This window comes from Phoenix dactylifera, chromosome 10 (assembly GCF_009389715.1).
Source record: "Phoenix dactylifera cultivar Barhee BC4 chromosome 10, palm_55x_up_171113_PBpolish2nd_filt_p, whole genome shotgun sequence".
NCBI classification, from domain to species: domain Eukaryota; kingdom Viridiplantae; phylum Streptophyta; class Magnoliopsida; order Arecales; family Arecaceae; genus Phoenix; species Phoenix dactylifera.
In genome coordinates, this window is record NC_052401.1 from 2,339,905 (window position 1) to 2,366,161 (window position 26,257).

Consider the following 26,257-nt stretch of genomic DNA (forward strand, 5'->3'; position numbering starts at 1 on the left):
TTTGAAGAACATATTATAGCTTCTCTTATCAGCAGTAATTGTCTGCTCTACATTCTTATAGCGATCTCTTTTTTAGCTGTCATCTCCCCAGTGCAGTACCTAGTTATACTTTTCGAGCAATCATCTGGGTGTTATATTTCGAGCATGCGGAGTACAAAGATAAAGTTGAACATGGAAGAGAGAAGCCAAAGCTTATTACTTGATACAAATGGAACCAATCAGTCTTTGTAATTGCTGTACCCTTTCTCAATAATGTTTTCATCTGTAAGAAGAAAAGAATCGTTAGAACTGCCGCTATGCATTCAGGGCATATGAGAACCATGAAATCACCAATAGTCTCCACAGGAACACAGTCCATCTGCAAAATGGTGGAATCTAGCATGATCCCTAACAATGATCTCCCTCTCTTCTACTTTAGAAATGAGCTTGATTGCAGAATGGCAGTCAACGCACACTCGTAAATTCTTCTTCACAATTATAGGCTTTGTTGCAGGCATGCTAATGAGAGCAAACGCAACTGCGATCCTTTCACTATGATGATGCAGGAGCCTCTCCTTCAAAGTCTCTTCCAGGTTCCATGGCATAGAGCCTGTGAAGGGAACATACCCTGCTTCCCTTATCTTAGCCATAAGCTCCTCGAGCTTCTCATAAATCTCTTTCTTCTGTGGGTGCGACCAGTCCTCAGCTCCAAACATATGGGTCTTATTGCTGACATCTACCCAGCTGAATCCTGGCAGTTTCTTCACCCTGCTATCCCTCATCAGCTTCCTCACAGCCTTCACATCCTCCCACCGACCCATCGAGGCGTATATACTCGAGAGCAGGATGTGGATCCCACTGTTCTCCGGCTCGAGTTTCATCAGTTTCTCCGCAGCTCGCTCGCCCAGCTCCTTGTCTCCATGAGTCCTGCAAGCTCCGAGCAAAGAACACCACCCATAGGCATTCGGCTCGAACGGCATTCTGGCAATGAATTCTCGTGCTTCTTCGAGTCTTCCTGCTCTCCCAAGCATGTCTATGACGCAGGCGTAGTGCTCCTCTCTGGGCTCCAGACCATGGCCCTTGTTCATGGAATGGAAGTACTCCAGCCCCTCGTCCACCAGTCCCGCATGGCTGCACGCCATCAAGAGGCTAACAAATGTTACATGATTTGGTTTGTTCCCTCTCGAAATCATTCTGTTGAAAGCTCCGATTGCTTCCTTGCCACGGCCATGTTGAGCGAACACACCCACTATCGAATTCCAGGCGACATCGCTGGGGTGTTGGATTTCATCAAACACCTGGACTGAAGAATTAAGAAGCCCGCACTTGCCGTACATGTCGACGAGGGTGGAAGAAACAAAAGGGTCCCCGACGAAATTGGATTTCGTCACCTGGGCATGCAGTTGTATCCCTTGCTCCAGTGCTGCTTGGCTGGCGCAAGCCTTGATCATGCTCGAGAAAGTGAATTCGTTGGGCTCGAGTCCTTGCCTTCGAGACTCGACATACGCTTTCGAAGCTTCCTCGATCCGGTCCATCTCGACGTACCCATCGATCAAAGAACTGCAAGAGACCACGTTCCAGCCGCTGGAGTTCGCTCCGACTGCATTCGAAGCGCTCTCCATGTCTCCGGCCTTTGCATACATATTGACGAGTGCATTGCCGACGAAAGTGTCCGATTCAGAGCCCAGTTTCGCCGCGCATGAATGAAGACACTGGCCTAATTTGCCCGCCTTCAGGCCTCCGCATGCGCTCAGAACGCTGCAAAGGACATGCGGATCGATGACTGCCGTCCCCTCGCGGAACATGTCGCGGAGAGCCACAATGGCCTCCTCGAAGCTCCCATTCTTCGCGTGCCCATCGATCATGGCAGTCCAAGCCACCTCATCCTTGTCGGGCATCTCATCAAAAACCCGGCAGGCGTCAACCAGAGACCCACATTTCGAGTACATGCCGGCGAGATTGCTTCCGACGAACAGTTCCACATCAAAGCCCAACTTCACGCTCAAAGAGTGCATCTGTCTTCCAAACTCCAACGAGCCAAAAGAGGCCGATGCTTGGATAGCGCTGGAGAGTGCAAACTGAGTTGGTTTAATGCCGGCGGCGCACATCGAGGAAAAGGTCCGGAGGGCGTCGGCGAACTTGTTGTTCTGGGAGAAGCCGGATATCATGGCCGTCCACGTGACGAGGTTTCGTTGAGGCATTCTGTCGAACAGTGCGATGGCGTGATCCAGATCGCCGCATTTGGCGTACATGCTGATGAGGTGGTTGGCGACGAAGGTGGAGGGGGTGGCGCCGGAGGCGACCAAATGGGCGTGGAGCTGTTTGCCCCGGCCCGGGTTTCGGTTTCGGGCGCTAGATTGGATGAGTTGGGCCAGGACCGTGTCAGGGGGGCGCCATGGTTGGGACTTGACAAGTTTCATGTCCGGTTCTACGGGGGCTTTAGTAGGTATGGGTCATAGTGAACATGTGAGGGTTATATGTGCCATGATTTGTGTATCACTCATCACTGTCCATCAACATTCATCAGTAGTTAAGATTTGGTGGTCTCTTTTGTACCAGATTATATACTTGGATGGTGATTAGACTGCTTGGACATGTTGCCGTAGAACATATTTAGGGGTCCAATAGGGTTGGATATGGCTTATTCCTAAAATTAAGGCCCATAAGTTCAACATGGCTTCTAAATTAAGACCTAATCTCTGATCAAACCGGACACAACTAATAAAAATTGTACATGTCTGGATGAAACTTGAAGCAACTTTATTCCACAAGACACCAATTAATTGATGATCTTGGTTCGAGTCCGTTAAACCTAATGCACCTACTTTGAATTTGACTTGAAAAAGGACCTGATTTATTTTAAATAAATGATGAGTCAAATTTGGTCTAAATCTGTATTAGAGCTAGTCCAAGTTGGATCCAACCTAATCGAACCCATTTAAACCACACTAGTCATGTGTTGCAATCCTTGGCCTTTTGCTTTCATATTCTTTGTGCAAGTTCTAGGGCATTGCAAGTGCGAGGAGGGATTTACTAGAGAGTGGAGAATGAGCAAGGAGAGAGTAGATGATCCATCTAAATCATAGCAAAGGAAATAAATTGATTAATTTGGAATGATGTGAGATTTTGAGAAGGATTCCTCATTGTCTGTCTCTTGAGATATCTAAAATCTAGTTTGTTTTAGAGTTATCTTTTTCTCTATCTTTCACAATGACTCATGGAGAAATGGATGGAAAAGAAGATTTGCAAATCTAGTTAGGCACAACTAGGAAGAAAATGTTACAATCACTAAAATGCTTTTAAATTATTTTTAGATAGTTTGATCAGACTAGAGCCTTTTCTCTTAAAAGGTTAAAATCACTTTTATATTCCCTGATAACTAATTTTATAACTTGCTAATTCCATCAGCATCTGAACTTCATTAGATAATGTGCAAGATGGGCTGTTGGTTACTCATTTTTTACAAACCATGCCAAATTATGTGGCATGGTTTTGGTGCAGCCACAACCAAACAAACGCCCCAATGCTAGGTAGAATGAGTATGGTTTGTGATAGAATAGATGCTCATCATTAAAATATATTATTGTTCTACAGCCATTGTAACAGCAGTGATAGAATCTATGGTAACCTCTAGTAACCATACTAACAAAATAGGAAAAAAAAGTGGAAATTCAAAGCAGATTTTTTATCTAGGTTTATTGTAAAGGTACAAAACCGATTCCTAATAGTTAGAGAATTAAAAAAAGCAAGATGGCTATTGTTATGGATAGGAGCAAATAGAAGATAAGAATGGAAAAATTGGCCCATATATTAGCCATTAGGAGCTGATCAGAAAGGGAGAGAAAATACAATTAAATCCGTTGCCACACATTTCTTGTAATAACAATTATATGGCCAATGCCCTGCCAAGCCATCAGAATTCATTAGTCAGCATCTCACCTAAAAAAGAGAGCCCTTGGAACCTTCTTCTTCTTTTTTTTTTTTGTGTGTGTGTGTGGGGGGTCAAAACAACATTTCATTTCCAATAAATCAAGTTTGAGTACATCCTGCCAAATCAAAAGAAAGTAAACAGTGCAACAGGTGGGGAACACTGCTAAACTCGTCCAAATGACGTCTCCAGAGTGGCGTGCTACATATGAGGCGACCCAGTTCGCAGCTCTGTTCATCTCATGATAGACATGACTAATCTGGATGGCGAACAGCTCTTGAACCAGTCTGCGGATATCCCGTATCAAAGGGTGATGCAAGGCAGCCACCCAAAATATCCAATCAAATTCTTCCATTCCCTTGGCAACTTGGCCCAAAGGAGCACCAACCGCACATCCTCACAACCTCCCGACATGGACACGTGTCCCCTCCGCCCACCATATGAACGGTCGTTCCAACGCGTCCCCCCCCCCCCCCCCCCCCCCCGCCCCCATGCACTCTCCCTTCATCACTCTTCTGCTTCAAACCAAGCCATAAGAGCAAGGAGTTGAGAAGGAGAACGAAGAGAAAGAGGAGGAGAAGCCCTTCTCATTTGCCGAAGGAGATAACATGCTTTGCCACAGTTGCACCCAACCTTCCGAGGAGAGAACTCGAGTATTGGATTCTCATGGAGACCAGATTTCATCCTTCGAGAATCTTCAAACAGAGAACTCGAAGGAATTCATTGGCCCCGACATGCCCTCGAATAATGGTGGCGGACGAAGGATAGTGCGCGCGAATCCTGAGAGCTCCCGGTGGGAGATCTCAAAGGAGGTCGGCTCTAAGGGACTGTCGGCCGAGGACTGTGGGAGAGAGAGACTGAAGAGGCACAGGATGGAGATGGAAGGCCGGGTTTGGATACCAGAGATCTGGGGGCAGGAGAGCCTGCTGAAGGATTGGATAGATTGTGCAGCCTTTGATAGATTTCTCGTCTCCAAGGGATTGATGCTGGCTCGAGAGGCTTTGGTGGAGGAATGCCGACGAGCGAACTCCAGCCCGCTGGGGATAGAGAACCGATGCTGGGGTAATTGATGGGCGGTCCGGTGTTGGACCGGAACCTAAGGAAAAGTCCCCTTTTTTTTTAGTCCCCAAGGTCATCTTGTGGGCTGGCCCTAATTTCGTTTCCTTTTTCTGTTATGAGACTATGTCTTTGTTATATTAAAATAAATAAAAACAAGATCTATAAGGATAGATTACTTGCATGCATGTCCCCCTCTTGTCTGATAAAGTAGCATGTAGTTCTTCTGCCCGTCAGGGTTCATTCATGGACGAACTGTAAATTCTCTACATTGATCTATTTATAACCATGCCTGCATCTTGATCCGAATTTAATTTATTCTTTCAGTAACAATAGCTCTCTCTTTTTTCATGAGTAAAAATTGGCAACAACAAATTTAAACTATCCTTTTGTTTATCATCGCAAGATATATATTGTTTTATTCATACTTACGCCTTGCTTGGACTTAGAGAAATGGAGTGGAGAAAAAAAAAGGTTGTGATGCATAACGAACCTAGCTCTAATATCATTTATCACATATTCACAATCCAAAACTTTAAGTTATTGGAAGGAGGATCGGTCCAGGCTAATAAAACTATGCAATACTTATTTTATTAATTAATATGGAACTATAACTCTAAACAATTCTTGCAAATTTTCATATTATTTTCTCCAAATGCTAATTCTTAATTAATAAAATAAAATAAGTATTAATTAATAAACAATAACTTAAAGAAATCATAGCCAACCTAAACAATGGTAATTGGTAAGGATTGAAGGAAATTGTCCGGGATGCGAGCTTGTCTGCATTAGCGGTGCAATCGAGCCGAGCTGAGTTGAGTAGCTAGAGGCTCAAGCTCGACTCAACTCGAAATATTTAGACTTAAAGTTCGACTCAAGAACGATTGAACCTTAATATCCAAATTTTAACTTGAATCGAGAAAAAAAAAATAATATTCGAGATTGACTCAAATATCAACCTAGACAAACTCAAGCTCAAATTTAAATTTTGATCATAATATAAAAATATAATTAAAACAAAATATAATATAATATAATATAATATTTTAAATATTAAATTAATAATATATATAAAATTATATATATATATATATATATATATATAATTCGATTAGGGCCGTCGATAGGAGTGTTTTGCTGCTCGAAAATTGTTCGAGCTACGGCTAGTGGAGTCGAGCTTTGATCCAAGCCGAGCTTGGGCAGCTCCATCGTCTCATTTGCATCCCTAGTCTGCAATAAAGGCAGTCTCTCTCCCATCGTCTTCTTCTTCACGAGTTGAAGCCATGGCTCTCATCAGACGCCCTTTCCTCCCCTCTTACCGTCCTCTCTCCACCATCACCTCTTTCCCATCTCCACTCCTCCATCGACCCTACGACGAATCCTTAGAAGAAGAAGAAGAAAAGGAGTTGGAAGCAGAAAGTATAACCAATCGCTCCTACTGGACGAAGCGCATCCACTTCCTCTGCTCCACGGCCGGCGACCCCGACGCAGCCCTCCGCCTTCTCCATCGCCTCCGCCTCCGAGGCTTCGTCCCTGACTCCCTCAACCTTTCCAGTGTAATCCACTCCCTCTGCGACGTCGGCCGCTCCGACGAGGCCCACCGTCGCCTCCTCCTCTCCACCGCCGCCGGCTGGCTCCCCGATGACCGCACCGCCAACGTCCTCCTTGCCCGCCTTCTCGACGCCGCCACCCCTTCCCTCACCCTCGCCGTCCTCCGCCGCCTCGCCGACGCCAAACCCGCCTTCGCCCCTTCCCTCACCAACTACAACCGCCTCGCCGACCACCTCTGCTCCCAAGGTCAACCCTTCGAGGCCCTCGGTCTCTTATCCGACATGAAGACCCGTGGCCGCCTCCCGGACGCCATCACCTACACAACCCTCATCAATGGCTTCTGCCGGGCCGGGGAACTGCACGAGGCCCGCCGCCTGTTCGACAAAATGCTTAAAGGTGGCATCTTGCCCAATTCTCTCACCTACAGCGTCCTAATTAAAGGAGTCTTAAGGAAGCGGAGGCTCGACGAGGCGAGGGAATTGATGATGGAGCTTTGGCCGAAGATGGAAGAGGAGAAGGACCCATCGGTTAACAGTGCGGCATTTGCCAATTTGATTGACTCCCTGTGCCGAGAAGGATTCATTCATGAGGTCTTTAGAATTGCAGAAGAGATGCCGCAGGGGAAGAGCCTCCCAGAGGAGTTCGCCTATGGGCAGATGATGGATTCGCTCTGCAGGGCTGGAAGGCATCATGGGGCTTCCAGAATTGTGTATATAATGAGGAAAAGAGGCTTCTTTCCAAGCTTGGTTTCCTACAATTGTATTGTCCATGGTTTAAGCAAGAATCGAGGTTGTATGAGGGCTTATCAATTATTTAAGGAAGGGATCGAGTTTGGATACTCACCGTCGGAACCTACTTACAAGGTGCTTGTCGAGGCTCTTTGCAAAGAAATGGATCTCCACAAGGCCAAGGATGTGGCCGAATTCATGTTACAAAAAGATAGTGTTGATAAGACGAGAATCTACAATATATTTCTGAGTGCTCTGCATCTTGTGGACAATCCAAGTGAGCAGCTTAATGTCCTCATCTCAATGCTTCAGAAGCAATGCCAGCCTGATGCTATTACTCTTAATACTGTTATCCATGGCTTCTGCAAGATTGGAAAAGTCGCTGAAGCTAAAAAGATCATGAGTGACATGTTGAATGGGAACTTCTTTGGTCCAGATGTGGTGACCTTTACTACCATTATTCGTGGGTTGCTGGATGTTGGCAATTCAGAAGAAGCCCTTGATATGTTGCAAAGGACAATGCCCAAATGCCATTGTTTTCCAAATGTCGTGACTTACAATGTGGTTCTATGTGGCTTAGTTAAGCTTCAGAAGGTTGACAAAGCAATGGAAATTTTCAATGATATGGTCAGCAAGGGCATCGCTGCTGATAGCACAACTTACACAGCAATAATTGAAGGCTTGTGTAACATCGATCGGCTCGAAGAGGCAAAGAGATTTTGGGATGAGATAGTTTGGCCTTCAAAGATCCATGACAATTATGTTTATGCTGCGATCCTTAGAGGTCTTTGTCACATGGGGAAACTGGATCAGGCCTGTGATTTTTTGTATGAACTGGTGGATTGTGGGGCTGCTCCAGGGATTGTGAACTACAACATCCTCGTCGACAGTGCTTGCAAACAGGGTGTAAAGAAAGAGGCTTATCAGATCATGGGTGAGATGAGAAAGAATGGGTTGAAGCCTGATGCTGTAACTTGGAGGATTTTAGAGAAGTTGCATGAGAAACAAAGCAAGGAACCAACCTTTGATAGCCAAAGTTTAGAATGTAGAGGTCTCAAAGAGGAGACAGTGATGACAGGAGAATTTGAGGATGAAACTATTTTAAAAATCATAGATGAAGAGAAGGAATGCATCAATAAGGTCGAGAATCATGGAGACCCATTGGAGGGCCTTGTAGATCCAAGCCTTTCTGCTAAACTAGTTGAAGAGGATAAGACCAGTGAGGCCGATAGAGTTGTCAATAAAATTGATTTAATTGGAGGTACAGGTAGAGAAAAACCTGTACAACCAGATCAGCGAGAACCACTGTCGAAGATTGCTAAGAGGGTGTTTGGGATACTCTAAGAAAGCTAGAGATTATGCTAAAATGTGATAAAAGTGAAGTTTGGAGCAAAATGGTTTGCAGATAGAAGATAAGGAAGTCAACAGATCAAAGAGAAGTGCGGATGCTAACAGCTCTATCTGTCACACTTCCGTCTTGCAGCTTTGATTGGTTTCATTTTTCCTCCCTCAAATGATGAACAGTTCGATACTGAAAATCTTAAAAGAACAGTTGTTCTAAATGTTATGTGGCAGTACAATGCGGTCTTATGCTGTTGTATAAAAATTCACAAGGTTGATAGAGCAATTAAAATTCCACTGAGGACAAAGTCGTCTGCTCTGAAAACACAACCTAGACATTGACCATTTATGGTTTCTGCAGAACGGTTAGTTTCAATGAAGCGGAGAGATTTTCAGATGACATGGTTTTGGTCTTCAAAGATCCATGAGGACAAGTTCGTGTGGCCTTTTGCTCCATGGATTGAGTTACAGCATATGCATGTCACTATTTAGTGCTTTCCAGGTGGCAGCTGTGTCGAGAACAGCTTGGTGGAGACAGATGTAGTAACTGAGAGGTTCAGGTTGGATCACTGAGCTTGAACAGCTTTAGTGCTGTTGATCAACATTCAGGAGTTGATGGCACCACAAATGTTGGAGCACTAATGCAGAATCTACTGAGCTTGAATTTGAAAAATACACCTATCATGCTTGAAGTGCATCCGTTCAACAGTTAGACCAAAAAGCATGGAAAGCAGGAAGAAGTTGTTCCAGATGCATTCCTTATGGAAAAAAAATGCTATAGGACATCCATGGAGATCACACCATCAGTTCGAATGATTTTGCGAAAGATATCCCTGGGAAAAGTCTACAAAGTCCGGCACAAAGAGAACAACCATCAAAGTTGTGCTCTGAACATTCATGGGGGCTGTCTGGTGGAAGACTTCCCCCCCTTTACTTTGCATAGATGTTTGACGAGAGAAGAAACCTCTTGCATGGATAAATTCTTTTCGACACTCACAGTCAATGCGAAGAGAGAAACTGTGTTGAATTCATCTTTCCTTGTCACAAATAGGCTGATCTAGTAATAGCATGATAGCAGATTTCCACAGAGAGCGTGGATTTCTGATTGTGGATTTGACCTGCTCTTTGCATCTGCAGTTTAACCCCCCCTTTGCACTGCCTTCTGCATGGTGCACCGAAATAGCACTGAAGGTTGAAAGGAAGACCAAATAGAGCTCTGTGACATATGCAAATGCACAGTACTTCATATGTCAGATTTGGAGTGATGTAAGGTTGCTCCAGATGTGCCCGACTCTGTAGCAAGAAGCAGGTCATGAAGCTTCTGGGTACAGCTATCATCTGATTGTGTCCAATTAAATATACAGTTATCTATTGTTGTAAACAGCTGTGGTTCGAATTAATCAAAGCATAATTATATAACGATGTCCAATTGTGGAGAACAGTTCACCATCAGCACCTTTTAATAACATTTCAGCCTATAACTTCATCCATATTTCCATAATGGCTAGCCCTGGCATGTATTTTATCATATTTTTGTTAACTCGTGCGAGTGTTCATCTTTCTTTGGAACTTGGTTCAGAATTTCAGGAACTAAACTGCAGTTGGCACTCTACAATTGTAAAATCACTACTAATTTTCTCGTTGACAGCTTTTTTATGCAGCTGAAATCATCAAGATCTTGAATACTTGATCAGTTCTATTTCTTTTGCGTTTTTAAGAAGAAAAACTTTTGCATGGCCTCTCGATTTTTTTGGTTCTGATAAGGAGTGTGTCTACTGTCTCTACTGCGTGGCTTTTGAATTCAGAAACGTGCTAAAAACTGAAAGCACATCGAGTTCTTCATTAGAGAAAATGTACTTATATTATGCTTGTCATTTTTTTTTGAGGGAAAAATTATATTTACCTCTTATATTGATTTAAATTGTAAATGCCATAAAGTGCCATTGGTATCTATAAGGTTCTTTTTTTTTAAAAAAAAAACTGAGAAGGGACAAAGCGTGACATTGGCAAATATAGATCAGATCGAAGTCAGCATATAAAGATGGAGGTTAATTATTTCAGTTCCATTATTCTTACTATAATGTTTGGAGACCATCTACCACAAGTCACGTTTCATCCTCCTATTGGTCAGAAGAGCGGTATCAGACCAGAGAATCCGAGATTTTCCACCAACCATATTAACTATCAATTGTTAATTGTTTCTTATTAATGCGCTTTTGGCCCACGAGATGCGAATCTAAAGTCTGCAGTTTTTTAGCTTTTGCCGACCAAACAGCCCCTCAATGAATGCTAAGTGGATATTTTAAGCACTACAGGACCTCTTTTGTTTTTTTTTTTTGTTTTTTTGATTTTGAAAAAAAGAACACGACAAGGTACATCAAACACTATTTTTCCAATAGATAGAGATGAAGAACAAACTAGGTTTAGAAATATCTCTTATCCTTGTCTTTTGATCTTTAGACCAATCGTTAAGCAGAAGCAGATGCATCGGTTTCCACCCTATAGACCTTAAATTGTTAATTTATTTCTCTTACAACTAGTGAAAATTACAATTAACAAAAAATTTTCCAACCGGAATCAGATAAGCTCCGGACCAAGTCGGTCCAATCACAACTCGACTCATAAGATCAATCTGTCCTTGTCACCACCGCCTACTGCATGGGTGATGGGTGTAGCTACAATCTTCGGAATACGGATCACAGTAACCCATACATGAAGTGGAAGGCAAACCAAATGAATGGTTAAACACACAGAAGACCCCATGGGCGACCTAAGTAAATTATTGGGTAATTAAGTGGTTCATGAGGCACGAAAATATTCACTTGGTTTTTAAAACGAGTTTCCCAGCGACCAAGTCTGCAAGTACATGCACAATGAAATCTTTATATATGCTTGCTATGAAAAACTTAAAAAAAGAAGAACTTCAGTTAACAATTTCCAGCAACTAACAAGATTTCCATTCAGAAGCTTTAAAGGAGATGGAGTTGAGTATATGGCTCTTGGGCTATCCTCGCCTTTTCTAGACAAGCAAGGTATATAAAGAAAAGAGGAGGAGAACCCCAACTCAGAAACTCATCCGTATACATGCATGCAGGCTGGCGAAGCAAGTTTTTCCATCCTATGAAGTTCTAAAAAGCACAGTAGTTGTAACTAGCAATCATTCCCTTCTGGTATGCTCTCTAAAGCAGGCCTCCACTCGATGCACTTCTCTTCACCATCACCACTTGTGCCATCATTGCTTGGTCCTCTCTGAACGAGAGATATCATACTGTCGAAGGTGACCCCTCCTCCCTTCAGCAGCAAGTCCTTCAACTCCTGCTTGCTGATGACCAGCTCGATCCTAACAACTCCATTTCCATTTCCGGTCTCCTTGAGTGGCGTCTTCGGAGGGACAAGATAGTAGAGCTGCCCGCTTCTCATATCGGTTGCAGGATCGAGATGGCCGATGACAGGAAGTGCATCGGAGATGGCATGCCCAGGGAATTCACATAGCAGTTGATGAACTTTCACAGGTGATTGGTATCTAAGGATCTTCCCATCCATTCCCATGATCTTGATCACCTTCTTCTCCTGAAGAACTAAGCAATTCCCCATCAATACTATATTTTTCTTGGATGCCGTATAAAGTTCTTCTGCTGGACCAGAAGGATTTATTAAGGCCCCAAGGGCGAATGGTGGAGGGAGGGCTAGTATTTAAAGAAGAGGTTAGAGGAAAAGACCCTGACTTGGCGAAATACCCCAGGGCTGCCCTAGACAAAGTATCCCAGTAGACCCCCCATATTTAACTTTTGTTTCCCCGGAACTGAATTTAGTGGTCCGGACCTTTTTTTTTTGATGAAAATCTTGTAGGTTCAGTATAATAAAATCTGTCTCATTACATTTATTTGGATATCAATCTAAGCAAAAAATCATGAAGATGAGATCGATTTACAACGGAGTCTTGACAGAGTAAGAAAAGTACATCAAAGAGAGCACGAGATTTTTCTTTTTCTTTTTCTTTTTTTTTTTTAAGCCCTCAGAATACTCGTCAACTACTTCATAAACAAGGCCCGTGTAAAGAAACTTAAGGACAGTGAGGCAATGAGTGGGTCTACCTTTCAATTTCCATTTGCTTTAGTGGGGAGATGGTTGGAGCAAAGAGGGACCACTCATTGCACGGCTAGTGGTTTGACCAACAAGATACGAATGGGGCACTAGTGTTGACCAGTCACCATTGATGTTGACATCCAGAGTGATCCCTTTAATCTCTTAAATACATCAAAGGGCTTGTTTTGCATTATAAAGCGAGTAGATCTTTTGGTTTGAAGGAGTGTAATATACGTGTTACAATACCTCCCTCGTACTTCTTTTTCCTCATCATGCCCAATTTCATCTAGTGTGGTCCACATAGATTATTCAACAAAGATACTGCAGAGTTTTATCACTGACTTGAAATATGGCATTGTGAGGATTACATATACATACATGCACACAACATACATATATACATACATACATACATACATACAAAAAATGGGGTCATGGTATGAGGTTATAAGGTGGTCCGATGAGATAAGCATGATTCATAGTGAATTTGTGGGAAGATGGCTCTGAGTGGATGGTAGGATTATATTGTCAACAGATAGCACGCATGCCTCAAAGAGGCTGCTCAGTGGAGGCAGAAAACGATTCCTTAATAATTTATCTTCCATTCGCTGAACATTCTCATCTCCCTCGGTCGGACTCATTCAGTCGTTAATATTTTATAGTGATCGTACTGCGATTGCAAGTATCTGCAGAACCGACATTAAATAATAAGATATTGCATGGAACAAGAGGTAATCTGTACTGAAGATCTAATTAATCTAATAATATATCATCATAACATGAAAAATATAATGCTATCATGATAACATGCATCAAAAAAATATGACTGATTAAATGGATCAAGCATATTTCGCCCGTCACCATATTTGCAAAGCCTGCAAGAGAATCAAACCTTCATGAGGGACGAAAGACAAGGATTTTACGTTGTGTCCTCTTGCTTAATGGACTGGTGCACCACTCACTTCACTTTTATTTAAAGTCTCCGAAGCTCAATTAATTTCTATACACCATTCATTTTTACCAATGTCTGCATTTTTTTTTTTTTGATTGAATGGGAGGCCCAGAAGGATACGCCACCTGGCCTTTATTAAACATCTGCATATTTAGACAAGTTGAATCAGAAAGAGTTCAGAAGTAATCCTTTGCTATCATTAAAAAAGCCTTCAATCACACTGCAAAGATTTTTTCGCCTTTTCTTCATCAGAGAAACAAAGCAAATTATATATATTGAGATAAGGTGATGGATTTCATGACGTTGGTGCAACGTATTCCACGAAGTTTCTTATTTCAGCAAGCACAGAAGTGCAGGACAAGCATCTTTCCTTTCCAACCCCACCTAGGAATTTTAATCTTTCTCATCGTCCCACTATGAAACCTTCACAGCACCAAATACTTCAACAAAAATTTCTTCCCCCATAACTTTAAACCGTCCTTTTTTGAGCTTTTGGCCATGGAAGCTGTGGGGCCACGACTAGCCAACGCGGCATCTCGTCTATGGATGTTTCATCCGGGTAGTGGGGCGGCACCGCCTGATAGACTTGCTAAGCATGCAGGTCACAGTCGGGACTCAAAACAGCCACCCAAGCATGAAACTGAGTTCTGAAACTTTCTATACCTTAAAAAAAAAAATCACAAGCATGCGCTTCCTCTTGTTCAGTTTTAGTCTCTCTCGAAGACTTGCCTACCCGCACACTCTAATTTCCATACTAAAAGCTGACTTGTGAGGTAAGTTATGGCTGTATCTAGATGTCTTTTTGCTTTTTTTTTGGAAGGGAGCTGTACCTAGCTAGATGTCAAAAGACTTTAGAAGAGTTCTTTGGTATAGATGGTAGCCATGCAAATTCCTTGACACATAAGTTATACCACTCCTTTTTTGCATAAAACCCTGCTCTAAACTTCTGAGCAACTTCTGCTCTAAATTCCTGTATGTGGTTCAATCCTTTTGGGAACCCTGCATGCACCCACGTTCAGGACCATATATCAGAGGGCTAAAGTGAAGACTCTGCTACCCTGGGTCCTCTGGCTTGCATGCCTTGGAACCTCTTGCTATAACATGGCTTAGTCGATCGAACACTGTTGCAGCAGTGCATCCAAGATGATTAAAATGCATAACCTGAATCCCTATCATGATGCTTGTGCTGCGGCATGTCCAAAATAGAATGGCATTCTGCATGCTATCATTCGTAATTCAGAATTTGGCACTAATCTCCAACTTTTGATGAGCAGAACAATGGGAAAACTAGCAACGCAATTTATTTCATGACGTGAAATGAATAAAATGCAAGGGATGAGATAAAACAGGAGAAAAGAAAAAATAAAAACAAAGAAAAGGAAAGAGCAGCCCAGCCCAAGTAATCCACATATCAGGCCCGCCTCCAAATGAGCTCTACTCGAAAATGGGCCAAACCCAAACCTGGGATGCCCATCTCCACTGCTGCTACAGTAATCACGCGGGTCTGGTTAGAACGGAAGGTGCAGATACCGCATTAACACTAGATCTCGTCCCCCCGCGCGTTTCGATCCCATCTCTGGCCATCACAAACTACTACGTCGCAGATATCGCCTGCGTCCGCCATGAAAACAGCTCCAGCTGTCCGGAAAAAGGGAAGAAGGACAGAAAGAGAGAAGAGAAATGACGAGAGGAACAGAGGTAGGAGAGAGGGAGGAGGGGACGCCGAGCAAGCCCGGGAGCCTGACCGAAACCAGATAGCACTTCCCTATGACTGTGTGATTCATACAGTTCTAGTACGAATACATCTAAGATAGCTAGAAAACAACAAGTTTCGGAGCACTCTAAGCAACTCCTTCTCTCCAACCTACACGATACCTCTGGAGTGACTAGCCATATACGAGGTCATTCAGTCTGTGGTTTCGTTAGCCTCTTTGAATATGTGCTTTATCACGCCCCGAACCCGGGGCCCGGGGCTCGAGCAGACGCCGCGCACCTACAGGGCGGATCCCGCAGGCACGCAAGGCAGATAAATCAGATCAACCATCAATAACTAATTAAAGATAAATTCCAGTTTTCATATCAAATGTCCATATATACATAAGTCAAAAGAGAAAGTCAATATCCACTAGCTAAATACATCATGATCACTCCATCCCGTAATCCCCATAGTCATATATCATCACCTGTAAAAAATGTAAATAGTAGGAGTGAGCTAACAGCTCAGTAGGCAACATAATGCAGTAAAGTCATCATATAACATGTCGTGATGCATATAAAAAGCAACTAAACTCATGAATCCAAAATCCACACGATAATCCGTAAACTCGATCCGAGACTCAAAATATCTCAACCGCATGACTACGGCCACATCACCCAGTGGCATGGTTACACCGAAGTGCCAATACAACTCTCCGAAGAGCCGCTCCACTGAGCCAACGCACCACTGTGCCGCACCCCCTGGTGCCAAACTCACGCTCCACCGAGCCGCTCCGAAGAGCAAAACGCACCCCTGTGCCGCCACTATTCTATCATCGGTGGTCGCGGTGTCGGAACTAGTTCCTCAGTACAAGTCGACAGGGCCAACGTATCATCCCATTGGCGGGGCCTAAACTATAGTCACGCAGATTTTAAAAAATCAATAAATCAACTTTCTATATCAAAGTCATAATCATACTCCCAACAGTAAAGCACATAACAATTTATGAAATTAAATATTTAATTCTAAATCTAACACATAATGCCAATAATAAATTAACAGTTTGCGAAATTACATACTTAATTCTAATTCTAACACATAATGCCAATAATAAACCATAACATCAACACATGCAATATACATGTTAAAATTCTACTTTAAAGCAATAGGTCACCTATCTGGGTTCGCTTAAAAATCCCTGCCACAGATATCACGAACCCCTGATTAAACATAAATATTAATTATTTAATTAATTAAGAAACATAATTTAAACTAATTCTTCAAACTCTTAAACTCCTAAGTTCATAGATCCAAGAATGGGCCCTTAAGATCAAACATAGACCCTAAGATCAGAATCCTTTAAACCCAAGTCAATTGTGGCCCAAAACAGATTAGGCCCAACTGAACCAAACCAGATTACAGGTCCAGATCAGATCTCGGGCCCAAACCAACCCAGCCCACAGATCCAATCAGGCCCAACTCAGCCCAAAAACAGGTTCCTAGCCCAACCCAAACCAGGTCTGATCAGACCATAACAAAACCCATTCATGAAATAGGTGGAACCGGTTCACAATTTAAACCTGGTTCAAAGTCTGGTTCACCCTTAAGGCACGGATTTCAAAGGAAGGAAAAACTCAGGCCGAATAAAGAAGAAGAAGAAAGAGATGAAGAAGAAGAAGAAGAAGAAGAAGAAGAGGGAAAGGAAGAAGGGGGGGGGGGTGGCTGGTGGTTCCGGTCGGCCTTCGGCGGCCGACCGTGACCCTCGGCGGCGGCGCTCGGCCAGCCGCCGTCGGCTACCCCACCTTCACGAGCGGCGCCGGACGAGAAGAGGAAGAGAAGAAGGAGAGGAAGAAAGGGAGGAAAGAGAGGGAGACCGGGGCTAGAAGCCCAGCTCCCGTTCACCCACCTCCGGCCGAAACGAGATTGACCCCGGCCGGCCACCGTCGGCCGGCCGAATCTCACAAATCTTCCCCGAAACAGGGGAAGTGCAACCGGTAACATCACTCAATCCTCCCCCCCCCCTTAAATCCAAAAAAAAACAAATAGATGGTTGTCTTCCTCACCTCCGGTCGTCGACGATGAATCCCCGGCGGCGTTGGCGGCTCCGGCGACGACTACGGCTCCGGCGATCGTCTCAAGAAGAGGGAAAAATGAAGGGAAAGCTTCAAAATTTCAGAGGAATGGGGGAGGGATGGGGCTCCTCTGAGGGTTTCCTAACCCTCTTCACGAAGAGAGAGAGGGGAAGAGAGGGGGCTTGCGGGGGATTCGCTGGCCGTTCGGCCGGCGTGGTCATCGTGGGGAGACCACGATGACCCAACTGAAGTCGGCACTCGTTGGGCCCTAGGATGGGCCCATTCAGGTCTTCACATGCTTGGCATGAAATGTCACACCGCTACTGATCATAGTCTGGATATCCCAAAGTAAGAGGTGGTACCCTTCTACATTGCTGGTGCCATTCTGAATTCAGCTAATCACTGTAGTTGAATCTTCCTCAAACACAACTAGACTAGTCTACAACACATACCGAGCATGGCCCAGAATTAAAATTCGTTCAGTAGCTAGGTACTGAATAAATTTATGACTGATCTGTGGCGGCAAAAGAAGTGCTGCTGCTGCACAACATTGACCCACGCGTGTCACCTATCATGAAGTGTGCAGGTTTCTCGGAGCCTCGTCGGCTGCTTCAACCTGGTAAGTGGCTTTCACTCAAACTTGCAAAGCTAGTGGTCCTTATGTGGGACCAAGTGGGATGTCTCTCGAATTGACATCCCGACCTCCTAAGCAACCTGTTCCAGGTAATGCCTCCTGGAAAAGGCAGGCCTTTAGATAGTTCTTAGCCATTGGAACATTTGTGGTTGGCTGTCGGTCCTCCAGGCTTTTTTTTTTTTTAATGGTAAATACGGCAATCATATAGCTTTAGTTTGAGTACATTCTGCTAAATTGTGGGAAAATAAAAAGTACAAAGAAGAGAAAATCTCTCCTATAGATGTCCACAGAAAATCTTCGGAGTGCCGAGCGACGAAAGAGGCAACCCAATCTGCTGCCCTGTTTGCCTCCCGAAACACATGTGCCACCCGCAGACCATCCATATCCTGAGCTAGCCTACGAGTCTCTCTGATGAGAGGGTGGCTATCACCATATCTATCCACACTTCAAATCCAGTCAATCACCACAGAGGAATCTCTTTCAAGATACACCCTCTCGGCTCCAAGAGACCTCATCGCATATGACAACCCCTTCCATGCAGCCCGAAGCTCTGCTCCTACAACAGTGATCCCAGATGTGCGCCGACCCCGAGCTGCTACTAGCCTACCAAAGGAATCTCTGATCACAGATCCGACACCTCCAGCCATGCCATCCACCGATTTACTACCATCGAAGTTTACTTTGAGATGACCAAATATCAACTCAACTTATCTTTTGCAGAAGCAATAAATCTTCTGATTAAAGGAAGATATATATACATGGTATCATCCAAACATCAACTTATCTGCTCGTTGTAATGAAATGATCAACCATGCATGAACAATGGTTTTATTGTCGACTTCTGCAGTATAATTCACTCACTACCTGCTTTCAGTTCATCTATTTCCGATCTTTACCCACCATGCATCACGCCCAGGTGTTGTATCCGGTCTATATAAAGCTCTTCTTTTCCTGTTCGCTATTGCTGATTTTTTAACGCATTCAAATCAAACGTGAATCGCGGTGGATCTATCGCAATGCATGCAAGGAAAAGGTGTTGCTGCATATAGAGATTCGACGCCAATGTGAGTCCAAAGCAAAGCAAATTGAAGAAGGAATATGTCGACAGATGTGGCTTTCTCCCATCTTCATTGGCTACCTCCTGCGATCCTGAACTAACAACCCTTTTGCTTCCTAAGATAATATATAGCATGGAAGATCAAACAATAGCAGTTCAGATTACAGTATCCAGAAAGCTACCATTTCATATTTTTGTTCTTTTTTTATAAGAAAAGACCTCATTAGAGTACTTTTCCTCGTCTAGTTTCCTGTCATGGCATTACAGCCATATCTTTCACCTATGACGTCGGAATCACAGCTTTTTAACATGGCTTCTTTTAAGAAAGTGAACCTGCACGGCATTTTGTCGGTTTATATATATGCATCATTCCACCCAAATCATTTCGTGGGGGCAAAAAAAAAAAAAAGCTTGCTGAGAATTGTCGTACATCCACACACCCAAGATGCTTTAGTCGTAATCAAGGAACCGGAAGATGTTGCCCAAATCTTTGTTCTTTTTCTCTTTGCAAAAGTAAAGCATCATTCTTGCCGTGCTTTGCGATGTAATTAAAAGCTGTGATATGGTACCAGACTTCTTACTTCTCAGATCCTTGTGATTCCTTTGATTTGAGTTGGTTTAGATGACACATGCACGGCCAACCTGCCACATAAACATGGTTGAACACCCAGCTTATGTCATCATGACAATTGGGCTAATCCAAAGAACACCCAGAGTTGTCTTGTGATGTGGAAAACCCACAAAACACTACCCTTAAATACGTACTTAATTTTTGCAGCTTTAACTAAACCAGCCCACCCTCCTTCCCTTCCTCCTCCGAGATTGGTTACATAATAGATGAGACCACCCCCACAGAGACAAGGGAAGACACATAGAGAGGGAAAAGAGATGACAACGGCCGCATGGAAAGCTATCTTTGCAATGGTATTAGCATCCGTTCTTCTGGTCGATGCTGACGATGCACACGGTATGAGACTTCATTTTTCTTTCTTTTACTCTTGAGTCGTACGTTCTTTTGATTTTGTCATGAATGAATGGATGAACTGGTGGTCGATAATTTGTTATTTTTGTCCTCCAAATAAGTGGGTGCCATTTTTCAGCTTTCACGTTACGTTTGTTATTTACTCTGGATTCTTACTTATGACCCCCTCTGTTTACAGACATGCCTTTCCCTCAGTTTAGTAGAGAGAAGCGTTTCTTTTCCCCATTTTGTTTTATTGTCATACGGTTGATGATTTATAGAAGACGCTGCTTTAAATATTAGTAGCTCTTCTTGCTTGTGATGATTTTTTCCCTTCTGTTCTTTTGTTTATCTCTGTTCGACAGAAGTATATAAATCTGGATATAGTTGATAGGTCGTTGTTAATGCGATATTATTAATTTATATAATCATTGTTGAATCTGGATATAATGGTTAAAAAAATGCTGTGATTCATACGATAAACAGTCATTGTCATTGATTTCATACTAATTGTTTGACGATAATTGAAAGAATAGGAAACTGTTTTACGCTGTTAACATCTATTTACTTCTGTTGATTTACCATTGTTTGTTCTGCTTTCACTTTTATGGTCAACTGGAGCAGTTAAGTTTGGATATAGTGGATCAATTGGCCCTGAAAAATGGGCAAGCTTGAGCCCTGGCTATCAGATGTGCTCGAAAGGAGAACGCCAATCTCCGGTCAACATCGATAAGAGCAAATTGGCTTATAACCCGGGTTTGGCAGCTCTGGAGAGGAATTATGTTCCTGCAAATGCCACCCTTGTTAACAAGGGCTACCAAATTGCGGTTTGTTCCTAAAACTCATCATCTTTTTTTTTGTAACGGATGATATAAAAACAAGAACATAAGAAGGGGAGCAATGAAGACCTCAGCAATGATTCCTGTGAAAGCAATGTGTGTTTTAGCTAAAGAGCAACATATCTGTATTAATTATTCTTTAGGCCTCCATTTTTGGGCATATAATTGATTTGACAAAAGTTTGAGGTAACTCCATTTTTTGTTTCTTGAAGTTCTTGAATCATTATTATCTTTTCATACTTTTAATTATGCGGAGAACAATTTATGTGTAAATAGTTTCCAACCAATTACCAATAGCAAACATTACATGGTACACGTTAATCATTTCACAACTTATCCATGGAATACTCATGAAGAGTTGAATTTTTCACCATTGTTTATCTTGTTATTTATCGCTATTCTTGTCTCTCCCATCCCATGCCTAAGTACAAGTGCATGCAGTACTTATCGATAATTCTGTGCACTCTTTAGAGCTTCTTACAGTCGTTAATTTCCTGAACTGTTTCTAATGTCTAGTGTTCTTCCCCAAATGTCAAACCAGAATATTTAGATAGGTGCAGGACTTGCCGGTCCATTGGGTCTATGTTGCTGCATTTGTAACATATAAATGAAAGCTTCTTTGTACCATTACTCTTGACAATGCTTCTATGCTTGATATGAGTGGATCATCAAGTCTTTAGGATCATAATACTGCAGTTTTTTTTTAAAGAGGATACAATCTGCAGGCTTCTAGGATCCATGTTTTAGGCTTTCTAATTGTACTGTAAAACAATAATCAATCAACTGAAGTACTAAGATACCTGGTCTTTCTTGTAGCTCCTATTTGATAAAAATGTGGGGACTCTGGTGGTAGATGGAAAGAACTATAGCCTGAAATCTGTGCATTGGCATTCACCTTCTGAGCACACCATCAATGGCAAACGGTATGTACCATCTTTGACGAATGATAACAAACTTGATGCTGTATTAAAAGAGGATAATTACCAGGTCCATTTCTCTTTGTGAGAAGTGTAGTTTCTGATCAAATTGAAGATGTGCAGGCCGGCTAGCTGGTTGGCACTCTTCTCCTAAAGTATTGCTCATGGACGAAATCCAGGACTCGAACTCTGATGGTAGAACATTGCAATTGTATCGCTAAATAAATAGATAGATAGATAGATAAATATGCAGTTGAAACAAAGCGAAGAGCTATTGTGCGTCCTTCTAATACAAGAGCAACCAGTTAGGGTCTTTCCAATTGTACACGACGTAGGACTCACCAAATGACATAACAAATCTTGATTTGGTTTTCACTTCACCATGCTGCTTTTTCTTTTCATCATGAGATAACCATTTCAATACAGATTCGCCGTGGAGCTTCACATGGTCCACATGAGCGACAATGGTAGGATTGCTGTGGTGGCAATCCTGTATCAGATCGGCCGACGTGATCCTTTTGTTGTCCAGGTACAAGTACCTCTAATGAGTTGCAAGTACTTACAACCAAATTGTGCTCAAAATATCCAAGGTTGGAGAAGATGCATTGATAGAGACTTCGATCAAAGCACTGGTTCCTCCCTCATTGTTGTAAGTTGCAGCTGACATGGTTTGTGGTGGATCGCAGATAGAGAGGAAGCTGAAGGAATTGGCTGAGGAGGCTTGCAAAGGAGATGAGGAGGCATACGTTCCGGTTGGAGTTGTGCATACAAGGTCCTTAAAACGCCACAGCAGCAAGTACTTCAGATATTCTGGATCCCTCACCACACCACCATGCACTGAGAATGTCATCTGGAGCATCCTTGGCAAGGTATGTGTCTTCCACCTTCAACACAGTAGAAATGAGTGGTTTCCTCTTCTTCCACTAATTTGCATGTTTGTGGAACTATATATGTTTTGCTTGTCATAGGTGAGAGAGATGGCCGAGGAACAATTAGCTGCACTGCAAGCACCTTTGAGTCAGGAGAATCGAAACAATGCGAGACCCACGCAGCCATTGAATTACAGGGCTGTGCAGCTCTATCATGAGTCAAGAAAACATGATGAATACTCTCGCTAATCGTATGATGATTATGATGTTGTGAGACATAACATGCATCGATCATTAGACATGCAGGTATACTATATTGGCGTCGATTGGGATGTTCTTAAGAGGATTAGTTTATTGTTGGAATGATGCGCAAGAGTTTGAACCATTTTGATCCCAAATGGATTAATAGCTCTAGATCTGTAACTTTTTTGCTGTCACCAATAAAATAAAGCCTTGAGCGTGCCTCTGAGGATTTGTTTCTTTTGATTCTTCCATACATTTTGATTTGCTTGTAACTGTGGTGCTAGCCATTTTTTGATTAGAAATAGCCTCAAAGATGCACCTATTACTGGCCTAACGGAGAATTGAGGGAGGTTTGATGCTCTGAAAATAATTCCTTTTCCTTTCCTTTATAAAATGGTGGAAATGGCCTAATGGTTTATGTTTCCAAGAAATATATCTATCTAATGGTTCAATTTTCCAAAAGAATATATATATATATATATATATATATATATATATATATATATATATATATATATATATATAATATTTCTTATAAGTGTAATTTATGATGCAAACACTCATGCATAACAAAATTGCTATTAGTTTGTGTCCTTCATGGGAAACGCCAACCAAACTGAAGGGTTACCACATTCACATACATGCGGACATGATGGAAGTATTATTTGACCCATGGTAGATACCAATATGCTTGATGCATGCGGTATCGTCCAACGTGGCATTGGCCACACTTCAACCTTCCAATAAGAGCAAGACACCTTTCATGTATATGTCCAATGGACATAGTTCTATTTCCCCATCCATCCCATGCATCCAGCACTCTGATGCACATACATGCTATATTGGATGGCCACACGTACGTCGTTTCGTGGGTGCAGGGCAGGCGAAGCCATGCCCAACCCCCAAGGCCCAAGCTTTCGACCGATCGGACCGAAAGCCCACTGGGACCCATCGCTCCGAGGAACGAAGCCGAGAAATTTCTGACCGTTGGGGGGCGTCATTACAAAGTTAATAAAAAAAAGACGAACCCCATGACCGTTACATTTCAAACATATAAAACATCGCCAGTCGCCACCAAAGAACACGGAGAGAGAGAGAGAGAGAGAGGAAAGAAAAGAGACCAACGGGTAAAAGCAGAGAAGAAGTCATGGGTTGCATCTCCTCCAAACTTCTGGCTGCAACCGATCTAGATAGGGAGGTCCGCTTTTACGGCAGCAAGGCAGCCGCCGGCGATTGCCCGAACCACGTCGTCTTGCTCGCTTCAAGCACCTATGGAGTACTAAATCTCGACAGGAGCGAAGACAAGGGGAAAGAAGATGAAGATGAAGAAGAAGAGTTTGCGACCAAGAAATGGAACAGATGTTCTCCGGCTTCTATGATTCGTCCATCCAAGAGAAGGGTTCTGAAGGAAGAGCCCTCAGAGATCATCAATGCATGGGAATTGATGGGGGATCTCGACGAAGAGATGTACATTTGGTCTCCGTTGAAGAAATCCCACGCCCCGATGCGTCCATCTTCTCCGGCCAAGGTCACGGCGACGCCCAAGAAGCAGAGGAAGAAATCAGTAGGGAAGGAGAATAGCCCTCTTGGTCAGGGTTCAGAAAGGTCGGATCTTGATTCCAACAGGGTCTTGAGACCCTTCAGTTCCTTCGAGAATGCGCAATGGGTTGGATCGGTTTCAACGATTCCGAAGAAGAACACCCCCACCAGTGCCACCATGCAGAAATCAGGGAGAGACTATGGGGGTTCGGGGTCGAGACGAAGTCTTAGTCCTTTGTTTGATCCAGAGCTCCTTGCTTCACTTGAAAAAGCGCACCATGAAGAGGGAGAACAGATCAAGAAGATGATAGATCCTGCTCGAAGGCACCGAAGGGGCCATGATTTGGGCTTGCTGCTGCAGTCCTTTCAGGAGAAATGCCCGCCAGGTGGGGAGAACGTTGTGATCTTGTATACAACGACGCTGAGGGGAATCAGGAAAACCTATGAAGACTGCAATGCTGTTAGGTGCGCAATCGAGTCTCACGATGTTAGGACTGTGGAGAGGGACATCTCGATGGACTCGGGATACAGGGAGGAACTAAGGTTGCTGATGGGGGAAAAGGAGGTGAGGGTCCCTGTGGTCTTTGTGAAGGGGAGGTTGATTGGTGGCGCCGAGGAGGTCTTGGAGTTGGAGGAGGAAGGGAAATTGGGATTGTTATTGGAGGGGATCCCGAGGGCAGAGTCGTGGTGTAAGGGCTGTGGAGGGATGAGGTTCGTTATGTGCATGGATTGCAATGGCAGCTGCAAGGTGTTGGACAGGGAGCAGAAGAAGATGGTGAGGTGTGGACGGTGCAATGAGAATGGATTGATTCACTGCCCCCTATGCTGCTAAGAAATTGCAGGAGGATTTCCCTCTCCTTTTGCTAATTTGAGAGGTTTGTTTAATCCAACTTACCAAGTCTTCTGTCTTTTTTTTTTTATTCATTGTGTGTGTTTTGTAAGACCAATAGACTGTCAGAATGGGTCGTCCGCCCTCAAAAGAGATCAGATATCTCTGCTGTATGTGTCTGATTAATTCGATGTAGCGTCCACTTTTAAGCTTGCATCCAGGATCTATAGAAGGGTTGCAAACCACTAAGGTTCAGATCATCACAGGTAAAAATAATTGATACCATGGTATGGAAACAGAGGCATCATGTTGCGTTTGTAGAGATTACAAGTTACTGGCTCATACTTCTCTCATTACATTATGTTAATTTCGGACCAAGAACAGCAGAGCCATGTGGCATAATAACAAATTGCAATTCTGTGTTCCCTCACACTGACCTGTGTGACATACAAGCCATAAAAGGTGCAGACGATATATCCAAAGACTCATCCAGTCAATGTACGATACAATAATGCTTCATAACCAGTTAATTATCTCTTAGACTGAGATCAGAGACCAAATTGAAGCAGCCAGATGAAGTCTTCTGCCCTGATTAGGACCATCCTACTTGAAATGCTTATTACCCCTTTACCAAAAGAGAGCATATATCATAGATGAGTGTTTATAAGCAGGTAGCCAGGTAGGCATGTCCTCCAGCTGAAAAAATTATTGTAGCAGCTCTAAACATGAAGCTACGTTGTCGTTGATCTTCAGGTGGATAATTTCCAGGTATATATTAGCATATCCGGCAAAAAGACTGAGAAAAAAAACTCTTCCTCTGAAGTATTTTTACATTTTTATTTGCCGATCCATCTGACTCCTATTAGTGTTCCCAGAAAGTCTGATTTTACATGAAGTCCACAGGCTTTGGCGAAAACCAGAGCAAGTCAGAAATTTATCAGCAAACCCCGGCAGATAAAATGTCAGTTGACTCCACTCAA

The 26,257-nt window shown here is 43.1% G+C and overlaps 5 protein-coding genes across 5 annotated transcripts; 3 read left to right on the forward strand and 2 right to left on the reverse strand.

The window, feature by feature from the left end:
* Positions 1-194: 194 nt before the first annotated feature.
* On the reverse strand, positions 195-2,785 carry LOC103703225 (putative pentatricopeptide repeat-containing protein At5g52630). The gene has a single exon (XM_008786007.3). It carries the CDS (start codon positions 2,397-2,399, stop codon positions 327-329), a length of 2,073 nt encoding a protein of 690 aa, XP_008784229.1. The 5' UTR covers positions 2,400-2,785; the 3' UTR covers positions 195-326.
* A 3,292-nt stretch (positions 2,786-6,077) lies between these two features.
* Positions 6,078-10,186, forward strand: LOC103703226 (pentatricopeptide repeat-containing protein At3g18020). Its single transcript, XM_026803040.2, has one exon. The coding sequence runs from the start codon at positions 6,247-6,249 to the stop codon at positions 8,584-8,586; it is 2,340 nt and encodes a 779-aa protein (XP_026658841.2). The 5' UTR covers positions 6,078-6,246; the 3' UTR covers positions 8,587-10,186.
* Positions 10,187-11,489: 1,303 nt separating this feature from the next.
* On the reverse strand, positions 11,490-12,305 carry LOC103703094. Its single transcript, XM_008785805.4, has one exon. The coding sequence runs from the start codon at positions 12,175-12,177 to the stop codon at positions 11,734-11,736; it is 444 nt and encodes a 147-aa protein (XP_008784027.1). The 5' UTR covers positions 12,178-12,305; the 3' UTR covers positions 11,490-11,733.
* A 7,348-nt stretch (positions 12,306-19,653) lies between these two features.
* On the forward strand, positions 19,654-23,146 carry LOC103703095 (alpha carbonic anhydrase 1, chloroplastic-like). Its single transcript, XM_008785806.4, has 6 exons — positions 19,654-20,047; positions 20,666-20,868; positions 21,697-21,803; positions 22,224-22,326; positions 22,484-22,666; positions 22,766-23,146. The coding sequence occupies exons 1-6, from the start codon at positions 19,918-19,920 to the stop codon at positions 22,913-22,915; spliced, it is 876 nt and encodes a 291-aa protein (XP_008784028.1). The 5' UTR covers positions 19,654-19,917; the 3' UTR covers positions 22,916-23,146.
* An 844-nt stretch (positions 23,147-23,990) lies between these two features.
* Positions 23,991-25,493, forward strand: LOC120112118. The gene has a single exon (XM_039130760.1). It carries the CDS (start codon positions 24,057-24,059, stop codon positions 25,278-25,280), a length of 1,224 nt encoding a protein of 407 aa, XP_038986688.1. The 5' UTR covers positions 23,991-24,056; the 3' UTR covers positions 25,281-25,493.
* The last annotated feature ends 764 nt before the right edge of the window (positions 25,494-26,257 follow it).